At 40.2% G+C, this 22,384-nt stretch overlaps 1 protein-coding gene across 2 annotated transcripts in view; it reads right to left on the bottom strand.

The window, feature by feature from the left end:
• Positions 1 to 4,036: 4,036 nt before the first annotated feature.
• The window catches only part of NR1D2 (nuclear receptor subfamily 1 group D member 2), a 68,326-nt gene continuing 49,978 nt past the window's right edge, over positions 4,037 to 22,384 (bottom strand). Inside the window, exons 5-9 of one of the 2 annotated variants that reach the window (XR_010177673.1) lie at positions 15,608 to 16,284; positions 15,066 to 15,251; positions 10,894 to 11,104; positions 7,316 to 7,667; positions 5,875 to 5,957 (exon numbers count right to left, since the gene is read on the bottom strand). Coding sequence is in view for 1 of the 2 variants with exons in the window: in XM_063922217.1 (XP_063778287.1) it covers positions 5,761 to 5,957; positions 10,894 to 11,104; positions 15,066 to 15,251; positions 15,608 to 16,284 (1,271 nt within the window). In the remaining variant the exon portion in view is untranslated. Of the gene's footprint in view, positions 5,958 to 7,315; positions 7,668 to 10,893; positions 11,105 to 15,065; positions 15,252 to 15,607; positions 16,285 to 22,384 lie in introns of both variants that reach the window. The other variant, XM_063922217.1, reaches the window with a different exon arrangement.

The following is a 22,384-nucleotide window of genomic DNA, read 5'->3' as shown; positions in this document are numbered from 1 at the left end:
TATAGAGAGACACTTGTGTTGAATCTTTGCTGGCAACAATGGTCATGTTTCTAAATTACAGTACATCGCTTTCAGAAATGCAGCGCGGAATTAGGTTGGACTTATTGTAGAAATGGAAATGACAGAGCACAGAAAACGCAACACAACAGGTTTCGTCCTTTGTTCTTTTAGAAAGCATCAGTAGCTTCTGACATCTCAGTATTTTTGTACCACCCATGATAACAGGTGAGTTTAATCATAGCTAGCTAGCTCTAAGGTCAGTTTGACTGGTGAAACCAATCTAGCAGAGCTACCAATATAACCTCGTTGTCTGCTTAACTTTGGACTGTACTGTATAGTTCGCATAGCCTGTTTAGTGACCAGTTTGTACCCTACAACTGACCTTAGGTTGTACGTAGGTGCTTACTGGATTCACAAAGACGTAATGAAAGAGACTATTGTATTTTCCCTGTTCATTTTATTACCTTTCTACTACAATATACACCCTGTTAATTTTATTATGTTTCTACTACAATATGCACAATTACATGTAGATAACATGATGAAAAACTATAGGTAAATGACAACTAGTATTCATTGTTGTTTTACAAAACTTAACTCACTGGTAACATCTCTCAGTAATCAATTAGCAAGCGGACGCTGGTCACTGGTGCGGCTTCATAGCAATGCTTTTGTACTGTTCTAAAACTTCTTTATGCAGCTTTTTGTAAACTTGTTCAATCACCAGCAACTACCAATAATTTGGTTTTCTCTAAACCCAATATAGCATGCAATATAGAGCTGGCTTCCATTATTGTACCATTTAGAGCAGGCCTGGCCAACCTGTGGCTCTCCAGCTGTTGTAAAACTACAAGTCCCATCATGCTTTGCTACAGTTTTGCTATTAGGGAAGGCTAAAACTGTGGCAGGGCATGCTGGGATGTGTAGTTTCACAACATCTGGAGAGCCACAGGTTGGCCAGGCCTGATTTAGAGTTTACAGTGAGCAGCCATTTCTTACCATGAGATTTTGGGATATGTTGTTGACATTGGAACAGTAATGTACGTTATGGCTATTAATACGGCGAGAGCTGATAATTTTTTTACTTTTAGCTACATGATTTTATCACTATTTGCCACATATATATGTATATACAGAAATATTTATGGATATATAGATAAATGTATGTATGTATGTATGTATGTATGTATGTATCTATCTCCATGTGAACACATTTGCGTGTCAGTTAATTAGGTAATATAAAAATATTCTGCTAAAGAAAAAAAAATGCCCACTTCAGTCCGAAATGGTTTACTGCTTTGATATATATCTCACACTTTTCTGGAGCCCTTCTGTTTTTTTTCCCTGTATGCACACAATCACATATTTTATCATTTAACATGTGCATGTTGCATTATATTGACAGTATATCACAGTTATATATGGACATTGAATGTGTTTTAGGGCCCATGTAAAAAAAAATAAGCACATACAATTATGGTACTTTAAGTGAAAACAAGCAATTCAGCGCCAGTATTTTAGCGTTTGCCCACTAATCAGCTGCATTTCCATTTATCTTGCTTCGAAGAGACATAAAAAAGTGTTCTAGCACCACTCTTACACATATGTACGCTCTATGAAGATAAAAGATACAGGAGCAGATGTATTAAACCTGGAGAAGTGATAAAGCGGAAGTTGATAACGCATGAGCCAGTCAGCTCCTGTCATTTTTCAAACCCAGCCTGTAACATGACAGTTAGGAGCTGACTGGCTGGTGCGTTATCTCTTTTAACTTTATCACTTCTCCAGGCTTAATACATCTGCCCCTAATAAAGTATTACAAAGGCTAGGGTCCACAGAAGGCCCCATAATAGTATAATAATAAAAACAAGACTGTAAAAGGTGAGAGAGGTAGGACAATAGTACCATGAAAGCAATAGAAATGCTGAGCTATCTTATGTACCAGACCAAAATGGCAGCAGTAAATACTATTAGAGAGATTAAAAGCAGCATGAGCAATATGAATGGTGTTATTGTAATGCTTAGCAGCAGTTACCATATTTATTTTCTCTTTATATCATGATTTATGGCGAGAGGTTTTTTTTTTTAAATGCAACTTTATCAATCTGATCTCTAGGCCTCTGGGTGACCAAATATTTCCTGAGATATCTTGTGGTGAGCTAGAAGTTAAACAACTAGGCATAGAGAGGTGAGAAATAATCTGTCTTTTATTATACCTTGTGCCAAAGTGTGGCAAATTGTATATGGAATGATGACAAAGAACTTCCCAGAAGAGGGGTCATATCAGAGGCTGTTTGGCAATGTAGGAACATGTATACACACAATGGAAGTAGTGGCTAGTGAAGAAGCCTCCATGATGTCAATGTGGATAAGCTGCAATCTTGCCAACATTGTCTGAGCCTACAAAATGGGTGCTACACCTTGTGTGCCATCAGGTGACATAGATTCTGTCTAAATAACACGATCATGAATCAGCTACAGTGGTCACACCTTGTTTAAGGCCAATAAAACTTGTCTGTCTTCTGTCTCATGTCTGAATGCTTCTTATAAAAGAAAAAAATGGCACCCTACCAATAAATATATACTGAAATAGTGTGATGTTTAGGATGAAAACTGCGCCATTTTAATGTCCCAAATCTACTAGATGCCTCCCCTCCCATACACCCTGCGCCCCAATGGTTTAATGTTTAAGAAAAGCAAATGTGTATTAAAATATAGAAGACTTTAGCTACTGTTGATGTTAACTACAGAATCTTGGTTATCAGAGCAATGAACAAGCTCTTAGATTAATGTAGGAGGTTACATATACAATAAATAGTGTACCTTGGTCTATTGGGTAAACATGACCAAACACTGCCTAGCATGGTATGCTATCTCTTTACTTCAGGTCATGATCACCCAGCATATTACAGTATAGAGGTGTATTCAATAGCGGTCGGGTCCTTTCCGACGGAAAAGACCTGACAGCTCTCTATTCAATGCCGGGCCAAATCCAACAGGTTTGGCCCGTTCACAACAGTGCCAATCCGACTTTTTTTTAAAGTCGGAATGACATTGTCGAAAATGGGGCTAAAACCTGTCAGGTTTGGCCCCGCTTCCGACAATACACGTGGCTCGGCAGCTGAAGCCGCCCATCTGGGTGTATTCCGACAGGCTTCTGACAAGTCAGATTTTCTGACTTGTCGGAAGAAATGGCTCGACTGAATAGGTTGGAACCCCTTCCGACCTCAATCAGTCAGAAACTGCCGTCTTTCCGACAAGACGGCAGTTTCCGACTCTTATTGAATATACCCCATAAGCATTGTATTTAAAGTGCATGCCATTTTGTGGAACAAACATCCATCACTTTTGTGGGAACCAATTCCATCACTGAGGCATATTAATAGACTGCACCTTTCACACCTGAGATATGTCCCTGGTCCTTATTTAGTAGGCTGCATTCTAATCAGCTTACAAAATGGCTGCCTTCACTGTGCAACAGAAACCGGTGCACCTCTAGTGAGCCAGGAAGGAATTATATTTACCTCAAATGGGTGAAAACTTTCACATTTACAGATAATCATAACATGCTGTATTAACTTTCTGTATATTTTAACAAGACTCTGATGATTTGAAGCATCAAAATATATTGCAGTCCTAAAATATGTGTATTGTATGTTTTACAGAATATATATATATATATATATATATATATATATATATATATATTTAAAGCACAGGAAACTTTTAAGATTAGAAAATATAGTCATTTTTGGATTTTTATGGCACTTGAATTAAGAGAGGAGAAACAAAAATATTATTAAAAAAAATTATATAAGAAACCATTGAGATTAGCTCACAAATGACTAATGATAATTTCAACATTACACTTCAATATCTTTGTAAAATATAAAAATTTCTAGTGCAACACATTCAATGTATCAAAGTATGTTCTGCTATTTTTAAACATGTATGGAACCAGTGCGTTTATTCCTAAAACCGGATCCTATGGGGAGACATTTTAAAAATGAAACTCAAAACTGTAGTCTTATGAGCCAGATTTGCATCATAATTTCTTTAATGTAATGCTGTTACCGAGCATTAAAAGCATTGTATACTGATGATGTAATAGAAAATTGTTATTATACAACACAAAAAAAGCCATTGGGAAAAGAAAGCATTAAAAATTATAGAATGCAGCGCCAAGAATGAATAGCCCTCTTTATTGGGTAGTCTGTGACCCCAATGGCTGCAAAAGAAATTATAAAAGATTTATACAGCAAGAAACACAAACAAAAAAAATTATAAAAAAAGTCCAAAAATTCACAGCAGATAACATTGATGATTCACTGGTATAATCTAACCGTTACTGCTGAGTAATGTCTCCCGTATTACAGCTTTGATTTTGTTTTGGTGAGATTTTTGCTTTTTCTGTTTAAGCAGCAAAGCTACGAAACACAACAGACCTTTAAAGATCAGCCCTATATTAAGCATAGCACTATTATAACCATTTCTATACAAAGTGTATACATCATCTACTCAGTTTTACAAACTGCCACAGTGTTAAGAAGTATTGGCAAAACAAATGATTTCAAATGCTGAATTTGGAGTTTAAAAGGAACGTGATAAGTGGGGTGCATCTCTAAGGTTTACCTGGACAAATGCTGTTACATGCGAAATCACTGAAGTTGCAGCTGGGCTGCAAAAGACCCAGTTTTACTGGGTGGATTCATTAAAGAAAATGTCTGCAGCATGAGACATTTTTCCATTTAAAATAAAAATAAAATATACAATTAGTCAATTTATCAGTAAGTTAATGTTTATACATTTTATAAATCTTATAATTTTTAACTATTTTTAGTAGACCCCTTCACAGGTTAAAATATTGCGAGGAAGCCAACATATATATTTATCTGTAACTCTCTAACTAGTAATATTTACAATCTCTAAACGTATACCATGTCAGTAAAAGGTACAGTATATAATATACAGATGAAATACAGAGAGAACACAACTCACACCTGCTAAGAATCTGTGTGACAGACAACAATCCAGATCTTGGCAGAGGCACATATTAATAGAATTCAGAAATGATGAGATACCGGCTTCTCGACCATTTATCTGATGTCTACCTATATACACTACCTACCTAAAATCATGTACTAAAAATGGATTTATTTACATTGTGATAAAGCAGGATGACCCGTGGAATATAACAAAGACTATCCCGAACAAACATATTTGGTGCAATAAAAATTTGGTTCTTATATCTTTAAATGTTGAAACCATTTTAGCACTAAGGGGAAGATTTATTGAACCTTATAAAGAGGACAAGCGGTACAAGCTATCATATTATACAATGTACTAGATAAATGATAGCTAGAATCTGGTTGCTATAGGCAAAACTTCCACTTGTACTCTATAATACATCTCCCCCTAAAAGTCTGCCATGTTTAGAGGTACAGCCACCATATTCTTGCATCTAAACATTTTACAACATTACTAAATCATGAAAAATAAGGCTTGAAAAGTCTGACTTACAGGCAGCCATCCAGTCGGACAATCCACTGGGAACTAATGTCTCAGTGATGTCACTAATTCCCAGTAAATTATCGCCTTCATTACAATCTGCATTGGAAAAATGGACACCTGCATGGAGTGTACTGTAATTATTGGGCACACTTTAAAAGGCATCTTATAGTTACCTTATGCCGAACATAACACTAGGAATATCTCATTACACAATATACAGTAGATAGAACACATCAGTCATTTATAGGCCTATGGGTGAATTTTGAAAGCCAGTAGCTCCTCTGAGTGCATGTTGTTAAGAGAACGCAGGTCTGCTAACTTCAGGAGGAGCCTGGTAAAGGTGGAGGCCTCGTTGGGATGGTTCTTCATGATTAAAGTCCTGAGTGCACGAATCAGTGTTTCTTGCAGTGCTTCAACAGAGTTCACATTTTCAATACCAGATCGATCTATTTTGTAAAGGACAAAAAAAAAAAAAAGTACTTTAATTTTTTTTACACGCACATATACAAAGGTTATTTCATTACAGAAATTATTGTAAGCACAATTCTATAAGAAAGGGAAGGTGTATAAGACATGTGTATTCCTTCTCTCATGACTAATCATAGGGAAATTGTGCACCAGAATATTTAAACAAAAGAAATAAAGATTCAGCCAGGTGATTAGAAACAGAAAAATATCGGGATGCACCCATACAATTCAATTCAAATTTAGGGGCATTTTAATTTCTAAACAGCTAACAAAAACATTTAATATAAAGGCTTAGGTTTTCACTATGTATTTATTGTTGTTGTTGTTGTTATTATTATAGTAATTTTTTCTGCAATTTCACTGGGAAAAAATCCCCCTATCTCCAGATTCTACAATAGGTGTAACATAAGATTCATGTGGCATCTTGTATGTACCACACTGAGCTTCACAACTACAGCACAAATAATTAAAGCTCCTTGTCACTTTGTAGCAGTAAGAGGATCTATTAAAATCTATGTGAATGATAATTTATCTCCCCCTCATCTGGTTACCTAAAGCTCTGCAATCCAGTGGTCTGAGAACCTCACCTTTATTTTTTTGTGTTTTTTTTTAAATTGACTAAGCATGCCACCAAGACATTCTCTAGAGGAGCTTAATATTTGGTAGGGGACATGCAGAGCCAGCAGTGAGTTACAGTGAGGGACACTGGGATGGTAATGACCCGGCTGTCACCAACCATTGGGCATCGCTTGTCTGCCATTGGCATGTGTCTGTAGCTAACAACTATAATGTGATGTTACTTTATATGATGGGAACTTGTTGTGCATTATGTGCTGCGAGTTTGCCGATACCATGTGCTGAGCACTTTCTGGGTAGATCTCCTGGTCATATGTAGTATACTCTGCAGTGGACAGATGATTCATTTTACAATGATATACACAATGAACAACTGGCCCATGTGTATGCTCCAAAAATAATCTTCTACTAATACATTTCACTGCTTGAGTCAAATAACCAAACACATAGGATTAGGGGCAGATGTATCAAACCTTGGAGAGAGATAAAGTGGAGAGAGATGTCAAACCCAGCCTGTAACTGGGTAAACACCGGCTGATATATAGCATTCTGACACGGTTCGAACGACTGCATGCAGGCAAATTCTGGGGTGTACCGATATCTCGCTTATATATTGTGCAATGTGTACGGCCGGAACATCGGTTGCTCTGTTGCTAGGTATAGTGTAGCATGTACCCAGCCTTAGACACTGAATGGTTGGTAATCTCTCTCCCCTATGGGCATTACAATAAAGCTGTAAAACATATATCTAAGTTCTTACCTAACACCTTATATAAGGTAAAGAAAGGAAAAATCTATTTTTCCCCACAGGATTATGTATTTTCTTTTTAATACATCATGGAAGAGTATGGGGGCCACCAGGTGTCTGGCTTTCAGTGAGTCTGAGAGGACATGAAGTGGCATACATGTAACGTGTTCTTTACGCCTCCAGAACATAATTAAGAAGCAACAAATAGTAATCTGTGTAATCTCTCCAGGGCAGCAGCACGATGGGGAGACTGAGCTCCCTCAGACTGGAAAGGGTCAGTTTGTAATAAAGCTTTGGTAGCTGTGGACGATCAGTTTTTCATTCATTTTCTATCCATATTTTCTTTTTTTTTTTTTTCACCCGACTCCATATAAAAAATAAATGAACAAAACCATATTTAGAAAATGGACAGCAAAATAAAAATGCACAGGACCAAAAACTAAAAAAAAAAAAGCACTGTATATTATTTTAAGGGAAAGCCTAATAGACTAACATTAATTGCATGTTTAATCCGTCAAAAGCATCACAAAGAAGGTAAAGAAGTTGTCAGGCTCATTAAATAGGGAGATCCTTTCCCCATAGCCCCTTTGCCCTGAAGCAAAGATGCCAGGTTGTGCTGCAGCTCACTCTACCAGAGGGAGAGGTTATATTAGGGTTGGGTGGTTTAAAAGTGGAGAACCCCTACAAAAGACACAAGCACCAAGATATGTGATTAACCCCCCTCTTACTAATGAATAATTTCTAACCAGCGATTCTAGACGGGATCCAGCCACAAGGTAGACTTTCATAATGTCAATCCTAGACTGTCGACGTGGTTCAACATGTTTCTGTATGAAATGTCAACATTCTCATAATGCCAACTGTTAGGGTTTGGCACTGCTGGAAGGGTTAGTGTTAAGTTGCAGGGGGAGGATAGGGCTGGGCACTAGGGAAGGGGGGCGGGGGTTAGGGATTAGGTGTAGGGGAAGATACAACATTGTTCCTTCACGGGGTCTGCACTGGAACTTCTGGCCCACCGGGACCCAGCAAGGGACGGTGGGTTGACATGTCATCCGTGTAGACATGATGAAGGCGACATGGTCAGTGTGGACATGCTAAGCGAAATAACAAGTGACTGGCCAGCGGCTACGGTAAAATTATATACGCATTAGTGTCAACCTGCACTATTCTTATACAAATGGAGCGCTGTGACAAGCCCATATCACGTTTCTTGTAATCTGCTCATAACGCCAGTACTATAGTACTAAAAAGAGCAACTAAGTTAATACAGTCCCTAGAATATTGAATTAAGGAAAACTATATTTATTTAGGGGGCTCCCCAGCCAGAGCACACTGAGGTCACTGGCTCTCCCTCTTATAAGCAGCAGAAAAAAATACCTGGCAGCCAGAATGGGAGCAGGAGAGTATGCAGTGCACAGCAGGACAGTGTGCAGTGCAGAGCAGGACAGTGTGCAGTGGTGAGAAAAGAAAGAGAAATACACCTGCACACTTGATAATCTAAATTAAAGATTTGATGGATCTACGGAACCCCAATGTGCGTGTGTCTTGAATTAGACTTTAAGCCTCTTTGGGGGTGCGACCCTGTTACAACCAAGGGATAACAACATGTACACGGAGCTAAAGAAGTGGTTGTAGAATTGGGTGCACAATATCAATTTTGTTGAATTGGTTATCAAAAATAAAACGTAGCTTTTATTGCTTCTATTTAATATTCAGAGGGTCCTTGTCATAGGACACATACAGCAAACTATAGAGGTTAAAAACATGTAATGCAAGCAATCAGCTTTTTCAACAGTGATATATGTGTGTGACCCACAAAGACAACAGTGTGTTATATATTGATAGAGTAAGAGTTGTCATTGAGGACGACTCTAATACTGGATATACCAGTGAAGCATCATATTACAATTTTTCACTCTATCTCTTGTACCTGCATTGCAACAATTGTTGCGTTTATGCAACACTAAGGACATTTAGCAACTTCTCACAACAGTGTGGACTGAAGTGGATACAATTTGCAACCATATTTCTAAACAGCTATAAATTCCAGTCTTAAGTTAAATGTGAGTGCCTCTCATGTGAATACTGCATGAGCATCCTAGAACCTGTCATTGCCAATTTATGACAAGCACTTTAATTCATAGTGGTCCTAGTTCATTTAGAATTAGCACGTAAGGAAATACACAGTCCAATGTAATACAGGGCACTAGTGGCACATTTCCCACAATGTCCTAACCACCAGTGACACTGAAGTCAATGTTATCTACTCAAGAGAAACTTACCTGCATTATCCCTAGGTGGGAAAGAGGTCTCAGTCGTGATAGTCCATATATCCTACTGCATCTTTATACGAGATGCAGTAATAACATTAAAGTTGGTTCAAAATGATAGATATTCATCTAATATAACCAGAGACGTGTAAATCCTATTTAGTTTGTGTCCTGAGTGGTTTCTGTTTCACACAGAAATTAATTATACTAGTTGCAGGAGTCATTGTGGTGATCCCACTTTTTAGAATCTATCTCACTTAACTTTCTTTTCTATATCACGTATATGTTTGTATATGTCATGTTTTTAACCTCTATATTTTGCTGTATGTGTCCTATGACAAGGACCCTCTGAATATTAAATAGAAGCAATAAAAGCTACGTTTTATTTTTGATAACCAATTCAACAAAATTGATATTGTGCACCCAATTCTACAACCACTTCTTTAGCTCCGTTTACACAGTGTGCAGTGGTGCAGGGACACAGGAGCATCAGGCTTCACGAACTACTGATGGAGCTTCCGGACCAGGGGAGAGATAGTAGGGGGGGAGAGGGCTGTCAGTGTCCCAGATGCTGCACATCAAACCTTTACGACATCACTAGCAACAACATGTATACTAATGAAGGACGGAACAGTAATCGCTCATTGTGTACCCAGGTTGATATGTCGGCCGGGTACACATCGCTCTAGTGTGTACCCAGCTTAAAGATAAATGCTTTTCTTCCACAATAGAATATCGGTGGGCTGAGTCTGCTGGGACTGTAGCCGTTAACTCACTGGTCTCATACCTACTGTTAGTGGAGACCCCTGATGGCAGGCTTCAATAATGACATGTCAGTTCTGAAGTATCCACTGCATGGATAGAAAGGACATTTGGATAGTGACTTCATGGCCCCAGTACTTTATTTGTCAGGTCTTGGCTGCTTTTCTTATCCATGCATTGGATCCATCCCCTCCAGCTGTACTCAGCTAGAAGTACTAATTGCTGCAATGTACAAGTGTGAAAGGAGGGTTCTTAATTTTAAAAGGTAAAAAACTAATTTGCTCCATGTGATTTAGACAATGGTTGTTTTCTGTTGGCAGCTGAGGAAGATGGTTATGCAGAAATCATAACTTCATAGATGAACATCATGAAAATCCTGCACCTCACATGTGAGAGAATCGGAGTATATAGAATAGGATTTTCCCCTGATTAAGCCAACACTACGATTACTACATTTGTAACTATATGGGCTGAAAAAGAAATCGTTAGCAGTTAGTGAGGTTCTAGATCACGATATATGAGAGATATCACAAGAATACAGTTTCCTTCTTTTCTTACCAGCAGAGATGAGGACAACTGCTGTAAACAAGCTCATCTCCTCCTCACTAAGCTGCAGAGCACTAAGCTTCTCGCTGAATTCAAATACAGAGTTCAGTAGTTCCCCAGCACCCATAGAACGCAACTCATCCACACTGTACTTCTTCCCACTAAGAAAGGTGACAGTACGCTCCTTTGCGTCAAACAGTGATGCAAAGCGTACCATCAGTACCTGGAAAAACAAAAGAGAAGATGGTAATATAATTTTTCACATAAGAGTAAAAAATGTCACTTTTGATCACTGTGAAAGAAAATCCGTAGAAAATGTTTCACGCTTTTCATTACATTATTGTGCAAAGTAAACCTTAACAGAAGTACAGTACTTCCCACTGCAAACCCGTCAATCTGCATGTACAGATTTGTCCTCCTCCATCCTTGCTGCCGCTACGGAAACGCCACAGCATGCATGCCGCGAGAAAGTGCTTGCCAGCAGGTGAATGCACTGCGCTCACACCCACCCACGAGCCTATTGAATTGCATGGTGCGTACGGTGCCGCAGCACGCCATACTGTTGCCCACGTGCGCGCTAATTTGCATTTGCCAGCAAAGATGGAAGAGGACACATCTGTAACTGTATTAGATGCAAGAGAAGCAGATGACAGATAAGGATGCCGATAATTGCTGCTATTTTCTTTATCATAGAATTTGTCGTCAGATAAGAACCACTTGGCCCATCTAGTCTGCCCCTTTTTTTTTTTTATATATTATTTTTTTTTTATCACTAACCTTATTTGTTCCTTATTTCTTTGTAAGGATATCCTTATGTCTATCCCATGCATGTTTAAATTGCTCTACTGTCTTAGCCTCTACCACCTCTGATGGGAGGCTATTCCACTTGTCCACTACCCTTTCTGTGAAATAATTTTTCCTCAAATTTCCCCTGAACCTCCCCCCCTCCAGTCTCAGTGCATGTCCTCGTGTCCTATTGCTTCTCTTCATTTGGAGAATGTTTCCCTCCTGGACTTTGTTAAAACCCTTCATATATTTGAAAGTTTCTATCATGTCCCCCCTTTCTCTTCTTTGCTCCAAACTATACATATTGAGATTTCTTAGTCTTTCTGGGTATGTTTTGTGATGTAGGCCATGCACCATTTTAGTTGCCCTCCTTTGTACAGTTTCTAATGTATTAATATCCTTTTGAAGATATGGCCTCCAGAACTGAATACAGTATTCTAGATGAGGCCGTACCAATGACCTATACAGTGGCATTATTACTTCTTTCTTTCTGCTGCTGATTCCTCTCCCAATGCAGCCAAGCATCTGACTAGCCTTCCTCATTGCCTTGTTACATTGCTTACCTGCCTTTAAGTCATCTGAAATAGTGACTCCTAGATCCCTTTCCTCCTCAGTAGTTTCCAGTATAGTGCCATTAATACTGTATTTAGCTTTAGGATTTTTGAGACCCAAGTGCATGATTTTGCATTTTTTGGCATTAAACTGTAATTGCCAGACTCTTGACCATTCCTCTAGTCTACCTAGATCCTCAATCATTTGTTTTACCCCACCTGGTGTGTCTACCCTGTTGCATACCTTTGTGTCATCTGCAAAAAGGCATACTTTCCCTTTAATCCCATTTGCAATGTCACCAATAAAGATATTGAAAAGCACTGGTCCAAGTACAGATCCCTGGGGTACTCCACTGGTAACATTTCCCTCCTGTGAATGCACTCCATTTACCACAACTCTCTGTTTTCTATCCTTCAACCAAGATCTTATCCATTCAATAATCCTAATATCCAATCCCAAACTTTCAAGTTTATTTAGCAGTCTGCGATGTGGAACTGTGTCAAAAGCCTTACTAAAGTCAAGATAAGCTATATCCATGGCTCCACCTTTATCCATCACTTTAGTCACACAATCAAAAAAGTCAATAAGATTTGTTTGACATGATCTTCCCCCAGTGAATCCATGCTGTTTGGGATCCAGTAAATTGCCGGATTTGAGATGATCTACAACTCTTTCTTTTAAGAGTGTTTCCATCAATTTCCCTACTACTGATGTAAGACTCACTGGTCTGTAGTTGTTTGCCTCTTCCTTGCTTCCACTTTTGTGCAGTGGGACTACGTTTGCTCTTTTCCAGTCCCCTGGAATTTCTCCTGTAGCTAATGACTGGTTGAATAATTCTGTCAATGGTGCTACCAGCACCTCTTTAAGTTCTTTTAGTATCCTTGGATGTATCCCATCTGGCCCCATAGATTTGTCCACTTTCAGCTTTGAGAGTTCTGTTAGGACCTTCTCCTCTGTAAATGTACTTGTTTCATTTTCCTGAATATCCCTGCAACTTAACTGTGGCCCCTTCCCCTCCCTTTCAGTAGTAAATACTGAGCAAAAATAATCATTAAGATGATCTGCTATTAAATTGTCTCCCTCAACAAGATTCCCAGTGTCCGTCTTTAGTTTTATAATTCCGCCTTTTGTTTTTCTTTTTTCGCTTATATACCTAAAAAAAGTTTTGCCTCCTTTACCCACTGACTGGGCCATTTTCTCCTCAGCTTGTGCCTTTGCACATCTGATTACCTTCTTTGTCTCCTTCTGTCTAACAAGATATATCTTTTTGTCTTCTATCAAGATATATCTTATCGTTGAGGTAGTGACCTTATGGCTTAATCAATATTCAGAATTAATTTTATTAATTCAGTAATCTGTAGTCTGGTCTCTTGTGAAATGCATTTAAAGAAGATCGGTTCAGACCACAAAATGGCTGCCTCTGGTAAGTCTAAATAACAGATGCATTTTAATTCCCAGTACAAATTCTATATATTTTAACATACAAAAAAACTGCTAGAAAAGAAATGGTATAAGCTATTTCAAATTTTAGTACGTAGTCTAAAAGTTAATGGAATACAGTTTATTTTCAATTGGTTTTGAATATGATATTGTCATTTCTTGGCGTACAGCAGTCTTCAGTTCAGTAATGGTTCGGAGTTGATGTTTGTAGACCTCAGCTTTCAGATGGCCCGTTGGCTAAGTAGAGGCCTTTCATGAAGCTGATGAGGATTGTTTTCCACCCAGTAATGAAAATCCTGCTTAACATAGCCAGACAAATGAAAGTGAGATTCACCAAGAAATTGCAGCGATAACGTCGGAAATGACCGCCGAGTGATGCAAATCTTTAGAAATCTACTAGAAATGTGTATCACGAATGAAGCCCACCATCTGGATAATATCATATTCAAAACCATTTGAAAATAAACTGTATTCCATGCAATTTTAGATTATGTACTAAAATTCTGAATAGCATTTACCATGGCTTTTTTGTTAACCTTTTAAAATGGGGGCGTTTTTTTTTTTGTTTTGTTTTTTTTGCCTCATCCTGTATATGCTTCTATATTCACATAAGTAACAAATACATCTATTTCTACTAACCCCAAGTAACAACTACATCTATTTCTACACATAATTAAGTCCAACCCACAGGGTCCTATCACCAAGAATAACAGTATCTGTAACATGCTGAATCACAAGTCTTGAGATTTGCAGATGGCCAATGTCTGGCTGGTGATCATGGTAATTGCAGCGTGACAATTGCTATACAATGAAATTGTGCTCTTTATGGAAAACAGGCCGTCTGGGCCCCATTATACATATGGATACAATATATTTAAAAATATGATAGAACCGAGATACTATATATAATATATACTCATATTTTTACATTTCACAACACAAAAGCTACTTTCAGATATTCAGTCTTTCTGACTCTGTAATATGGTATATTTGGCTAAACTGTAACATTACTAAAACACTGGGGCAGATGTATTAACCTGGAGAAGGGATAAAGCAGTGATAAGTGGAAGGTGATAACGCACCAGCGAATCATTACGGATTTGAAAAATGACAGGAGCTGATTGGCGGGTGCTTTATCACCTTGCACTTATCACTTCTTTATCCCTTCTCCAGGCTTAATACATCTGTTATGGACCTCTATTTGGACATGAAGCCGATAGATCATGCATGGCCTACCTGAGGCTCTCCAGCTGTTGTGAAACTACATATCTCAGCATGATTTGCCAAAGGTTTAGTATTCCCTAATAGCAAAACTGTTGCAGGGCATGTTGGGATTGTAATTTCACAACAGCCGGAGAGCCACTGGTTGGCCAGGCCTGCGATAGATCAAAGGTTTATATTCTCACCTCGAATGTTCCAGCCTTCAGCAAGTTGACCTGATCGTACTGGGAAAGGTCTTTAAATCCTGGAATGCGCTTGGCAAATTCTACCACCTCTTTCACAGCTGGGGCGAAACTCATGGAGAACTCCTCCCAAATCTGAGGTCCCGATTTATTTAGGTCCATGAATGGAGTTTTACTCATTGGACAGACCTGCAAAATGTATTAAAGACCCGGTAAGTACACAGTCTGGGGAGAATTCTAGACCCAATATTACAGATATACATATGATAATTGCAAAAAACTTGTTAATGTTGGTGCCTGTCTCAATATATAACTCACAAGTTATTAACCAATGCCAATACAAAACATAATTCAACTGCTATATAAAAACAATTTAAGTGTAATTTTAATTTAATGAACTAAAAATAGTTTTAGTTCATTTAATCATATTTCCTATGGGACATATTAATGGCAGAAACTGCATAATGTGATCAGACATTCAGGGGTTTAATAAATGCAGACTGATGGAAATGAAAACAAAGAGAATAAAAGGAACAGCTTTATACCAGATGCATTCGCCTTCCTCTATTGCAAGCGTAGCCATTCATGTGGTCAGCCTGAGATACATCGAACATGGCTGCTTTATTGCATCCCTTGTAGAAGAAACCTTTAGAAATGTTTATATTGTGTTCATTAGGGTAACAAACAGCATGGACGCTTGCATAGCCCATGGTGTTATTCCCCCTGTGCTGTCCATTCATATAATTCTGTCTTTCATTAACAGGACAGCGAGCGATCGTGTAACCATTATTGAAGTGGACACTGTTATTATTGTTAATGTGTTTTACATTATTCATTCTTCCTTCAATCAGATGGCTTGCTTCGACTTTAATTTCAGAAGGCTCCTGGTTGTACATGAAGGTCTCTCTGTGAGCTCTAGTTACCGTACCAATGACATCTTCTTTTTTAACATCTGAAGACAGAGGATGTGGCGTGGGAGAAGGAGGAGGACGAGGAGGGGGGGTGGGTTTTTTTTCTGAATATTGCTGAGCCTTGTTCTCCAATTTCTCTTGAACCGAATGGGGCATGGGTGGCACAATGGCTGGTGAAGCTTGGTAATCTGGAAGTGCTTCTTGGTGTCCCGAGCTGCCAAACTGGCTGTTCATCATGGTCTTCATGGCAGACTGCATTTCCATCAGCATTCGCTGCTTTTCACGCTTTGGAATGCGACCAAAACGAACAGCTGTCAAAGACGGGACAGGACAAAGTGAGACGTGACACAATGAGAGGATTACTTTAGTGACATGCCTGAAATATGATAATGTCACTTAAAATTGTAAGAAAGCTCCTTCTACAAATTATGTGCCTTTGGCCTAGAGGGGATGATGTTTATTATAAACTGATCTAAATTAATCAAGAACACGTTTAAAAGTGACTCTGACAAAGCTACATATATTGTTCTAAGGAACATTTACATTTTATAGGATCAAGTAAGAATATCACAATGCCTCACATTGTATATAGTGATTGCGTAATTCTTATGCCTATATAGTTTAGCTCCTCTGCTAGCTATAACCACATCCACTCGCATGTGAGAATCCAATTCTCCGTGATGTGCTGCCATGATGTCTGACTGCGCACATTACAACGTATTACATAATTAATCATTGCTCATTTCCCTGTGTGCCTCTATGGAGTGCGAGGAAATGTACACAAAAATATATCCCCACAGTGTGACTGCGACCAGTGTCCAGTGTTAATTTTGACAAGGATTTTCAATTTAGTTTTAGTCAGTTACTTAGAATTGTAGTTGGTTTAAAGACACATTTTAGTCTTTTCTTTTGCTTAATTTTAGTCAAGATTTATTCAGTGGATCTCAGTTTTCATTTTAGTCTAATTTTAGTTAATGTTTTAGTCATTAAGGGCCCTACACACTAGAAGACATGACCAATGTGAAAGATGAAGAATGTGGAAGATGAGCAATTTCCCTTGAACTTCCCAGAGCCCTGATAACTGAAATTGAGTGTACACACTAAGCAATTTTTCAAACAATTTGAAAGACGAAAGATATCTTTAGAATTGGCACCTTTTTTACATATTTTAATATTGGGGAGGCATTTCTGGGTGTGTGGGCAGGGCTGTAGAAGGGGGAACCAATGAAGGGGGTAATTCCAAGTTGATCGCAGCAGGAAAGTTTTTAGCAGTTGGGCAAAACCATGTGCACTACAGGGGAGGCAAATATAACGTGTGCAGAGAGAGTTAGATTTGGGTGGGGTGTGTTCAAACTGAAATCTAAATTGCAGTGTAAAAACAAGCAGCCAGTATTTACCCTGCACAGAAACAAAATAACCCACCAAATCTAACTCTCTCTGCAAATGTTATATCTGCCCCCCCTGCAGTGCACATGGTTTTGCCCAATTGCTAACAAACTTGCTGCTCTGATCAACTCAGAATTACCCCCGAAGTTTTTTATCACCCACTGCCCCACAAATTTCCACTGTGCCACCAACTTAATAAACAATTAATTACAACAGGTTCATATATATATATATATATATATATATATATATATAAATAAATAATCGAATGAAGCCCTATTTCTGCACTAGTGGTGAGCTTCACCCTGGGAGGTACCTCCTGTTAAGTGAGGAACAAGAACAAAAAGATCAACACGGGGATTCCCAAGGGAGCTAGTACATTGTTAAAATTTCTTTCAATAAGTCTTCAAACTCCTTTGACCACAATCATATAGGTAAAATACAATTTTTATTCACATATATAATGGATCCCAATTCATGTAAATACTGCGTCAGCAATACATATAGTATATCCACAATATACATACAATTTCTTTAAAAGTATACGCAACACAATTATTTGTGGGATCTCTGATCCAAATGCTTCTCTGAGTTACATTAATAGACGCATTATGACTTCAAATCTGTACGAAACAACCCAACGCGTTTCGTCCAATGGACTTCATCAGGGGTCTGAGTCAAGGATCTAGATGTCAACAAAGTCGTCGAACGCACCTTATGCGATAAAATAGGATTTTGGTACTTACCAGGTAAATCCTTTTCTTTGAATCCATAGGGGGCACTGGAGTACTCTTGGGGATATGGACGGCTTCCACCGGAAGAAGGCACTGAATAAATTAATTTTTGAGACTACTCCTCCCCTCCATATCCTCGAGCACCTCAGTGTTTTTTACTGAGCCGAACAGGATCGATAGAGAGATTGACAAAGGAGAATTACATATAACCTCACGGACAACAATAAAGTTGACACAAAACGTAACCGACAACTAAAACAGTTGACACCATAACTGATTAACATTTATTAAATTTAAACCAGTCGTGAAAGTGTGTTACCATAAGAACCACTGAACTTACTCGAAAAACAGGTAAACTGCTCTGGGTGGGCGTCCAGTGCCCCCTATGGATTCAAAGAAAAGGATTTACCTGGTAAGTACCAAAATCCTATTTTCTTTTTCATCCACTAGGGGTCACTGGAGTACTCTTGGGATGTACCAAAGTTTCCCCCGTGGGCGGGAGAGCTGTTTGGCACCTGTAACACCAGGCGGCCAAAGCTAGATGCTGGTGCCGCAAACGTATCAAACTTGTAAAAGCGCACAAACGTGTGCACTGAAGACCAAGTAGCCGCACGGCAAAGCTGTGTCGTAGAAGCCCCACGACTCGCTGCCCATGATGTTCCCACAGAACGTGTGGAATGAGCTGTTACTGATGTAGGTGGCTGTAACCTAGCATGAAGGTAAGCCTGACGTATGGTCAGTCTAATCCATCTGGATAAGGTCTGCTTAGAGGCTGGCCAACCCCTCTTGGCCGCATCATAGAGAACAAACAACGTATCCGTCTTACGAACTGTAGACGTTCGGGATACATAAACGCGTAATGCGCGAACCACATCCAACGTTCCGGAATTTTCTGTTAATACCGGAACTACTATTGGTTGATTGATGTGAAAAGACGACACTACCTTTGGTAGGAAAGCGGGATTCGTCCGAAGTTCCGCTCTGTCATCATGAAAAACTAAATACGGTGACTTGCACGACAAGGCACCCAAATCTGAAACACGCCTTGCCGAAGCTAAGGCTAAAAGAAAAATCGTTTTCCAAGTGAGAAATTTAATATCCACTTGTTGTAAGGGTTCAAAGTAAAAGGACTGTAAGAAATCTAAAACCAGATTCAAGTCCCATGGCGCTGTAGGTGGAATGAATGGAGGCTGTACCCTCAGTACACCCTGCAGAAACGTGTGTACCGACGGCAACAAAGCCAATTTCCTTTGAAAGTAAATTGACAATGCCGATACCTGCACCTTTAGTGTGGATAGACGTAGTCCTCCATCTAACCCCCTCTGTAAAAATAACAAAAAACGGGATAATTTAAAGGATGATGTCGGAAACCTCCGAGCTTCACACCAACCTATATAAGTACGCCAGATTCTGTAATAATGAGCTGCCGTAACCGGCTTCCTAGCTCGTATCATGGTTGGAATAACAGACTCAGGAATGCCCTCTCTTCTCAAGATGGCTTTTTCAACAGCCACCCCGTCAAACGCAGCCGCGCTAAATCGGGGTAAAGGAACGGACCCTGTTGTAACAGGTCCGGACGTAGTGGGAGTGGCCAAGGATCGTCTGCGAGTAGTCCGAGGAGATCCGAGAACCAAGTTCTCCGAGGCCAATGAGGCGCTATTAGTATGACTGTGACGGACCCTCTCTTGATCCGTTTTAGCAACAGCGGGAGCAGCGGAAACGGTGGAAACAGATACACGAGGCTGTACGGCCACGCGGCTGTGAGAGCATCCACCGCCACTGCCTTTGGATCTCTCGTTCTGGACACATATCGTGACACCTGATGATTGTGGCGGGATGCCATCAGATCCACCTCTGGATCAACATCTGAAACACTTCTGGATTTAATGCCCACTCTCCTGGATGAAAATCCCGACGACTGAGAAAATCTGCCTCCCAGTTGTCCACTCCCGGAATGAACACTGCCGACAATATCACCTGGTGATATTCGGCCCATCTGAGGATCCGAGCTACTTCCCGCATTGCCATGCGGCTTCTCGTTCCTCCCTGTTTGTTTATGTATGCGACCGCCGTCGCATTGTCTGACTGCACCTGAACAGTCTGAAAACGAAACATGTGCACTGCTTGTCTTAGTGCATTGTAAATCGCCCGGAGTTCCAGGACATTTATAGATAGCAATTTCTCGTGATCTGCCCAGAGGCCCTGGAGCCGGAGAGGCCCTGGAGCCGATAACTCTGAACTACAGCTCCCCAACCTCTGAGACTCGCGTCTGTTGAAAGAATTATCCAATTCCCGACGCCGAACCGTCTCCCTGCAGATAGATTGTGTATCTTTAGCCACCAGAGAAGAGACACCCTGACCTGTGGCGACAATCTCACCCTGTGGTGAATCTGCAGATGTGAGCCCGACCACTGTGCTAGCACCTCCAGTTGAAACGGACGTGAGTGAAATCTTCCGAACTGAAGTGCTTCGAAAGCCGCCACCATTGTGCCTAAAAGGCGAATGCACAAATGTACTGAGACTGTGCGTGGCTTGAGCACTAATTGTACCAGATGACGAATGACCTGTACTTTTTGTTGTGGTAGGTAAATTTTTTGATTTACTGTATCGAAAATCATCCCTAGGAATTGAAGTCGTTGAGACGGAATTAGCTGTGATTTCTTGAAACTGACTATCCAACCGTGCTGAACTAGTACATTGTACGTTAGCAACGCATGCTGGAGAAGCATCTGTTGAGACGGAGCCTTGATGAGTAGATCGTCCAAATACGGAACAATTATTACTCCTAGAATGTGTAAGTACGCATCTTTGAGATCCAGCGCAATCATGAATTCCTGTGGCTCTAAACCTGCAATTACTGACCTGAGAGATTCCATCTTGAATCTGTAGTAAGTGACGTATTGATTGAGACCCTTTAGGTTCAATATTGGCCTGACTGAGCCATCTGGTTTTGGTACCACAAACAGACTGGAATAATAACCCTGCCCCTGTTCCTGCACAGGGACCGGAATCACGACTGCAGCATTCAGCAGAGACTGAATGGCCACCTGCAGAACTGCATTCTTGTCGTCCGACACAGGCAGTCCTGTCGTGAAAAATCTCCCTGACGGAAGACAATCGAACTCTATTTTGTAACCCTCTAACACTAAATTGCGGATCCACCCATCTGTGGACGTCTGAAGCCACGCCTCCTGAAAGCTCTGAAGGCGTGCTCCCACAATTGGAGATCCGAGATGGGCTGGGAGCCCGTCATGCCACTGGCTTGTTAGTGGTCTTAGCGTCTTGACGACGTGCATTGGATTGTCGGGCACCACGTCCCCGACCTCTTCTACCAAGCGTGACCGCTCCTGTGCCCCGCCCACGAAAGGGCTGAGTTCTAAAGGATTTGAACGCCGGACCAGAATATTTCCGTTTAGGTACAGTTGTAGGCGATGGAAGAAACACAGACTTTCCTCCTGTAGCCTCCGAAATCCATCTGTCCAATTCGGGACCGAAAAGCTTCTCGCCATCGTAAGGCAATGCCTCTATACCTTTTTTAACCTCCGCCTCCGCTTGCCAAGAACGTAGCCAAAGTGCTCGTCGTGCTGTGACTAGCGATGAAGAAAGGCGAGAAGTAAGCTGACAGACGTCAGTAGAAGCTGTACATAGATATTCAGCAGCTTCCCAGATTTGATCCGCGAGAAGTATAAGCTGGTCATCCTGTAGAGCCGACTTGAGCTCTTTTATCCATACCATTAATGCTTTAGTAACCCAAATGCCAACCAACCCAGGTCTCAGCAGCACTCCTGCTGCTGTATACATGGACTTTAGCATAGATTCTATTTTACGATCTGCAGGGTCTTTAAGCGTAGTAGCAGTTGGTACTGGTATGGTTAACTTCCTTGTAAGTTTAGATACGGACGAATCCACCAATGGTGGGTTCTCCCATGTAGCTGTCATGGACTCTGGAAACGGGTAACTCGATTTAAATCTACGAGGTATAGAAAACCGTTTATCCGGATTCTTCCGTGTTTCCAGTAACATTTTATTAAGAGATTCCGAAACAGGAAAACACATCGGAGATCTCTGTCGTTTAGTAAAGACTACCTCATCGTTCGTCAGGGGCTCCTCAGTTTCCGTAAACTCCAGCGACTGACGCACTGCTCTGATGAGATTATCAATGCCTGGGCTGTCGAAATCGTCACTATCTGACTGTTGGTCTATTTCGCCCTCCTCATACTCACGTTCAGTGAGGTCTAGCATCGCAGAAACTGGCAAATTATTAGGAAAAGAAACCTTATCCTTTCCACCA

This window comes from Pseudophryne corroboree, chromosome 5, assembly GCF_028390025.1.
Source record: "Pseudophryne corroboree isolate aPseCor3 chromosome 5, aPseCor3.hap2, whole genome shotgun sequence".
NCBI lineage: Eukaryota > Metazoa > Chordata > Amphibia > Anura > Myobatrachidae > Pseudophryne > Pseudophryne corroboree.
Note: the sequence above shows the minus strand (reverse complement) of the source record. Positions and strands in the feature narration are given on the sequence as shown.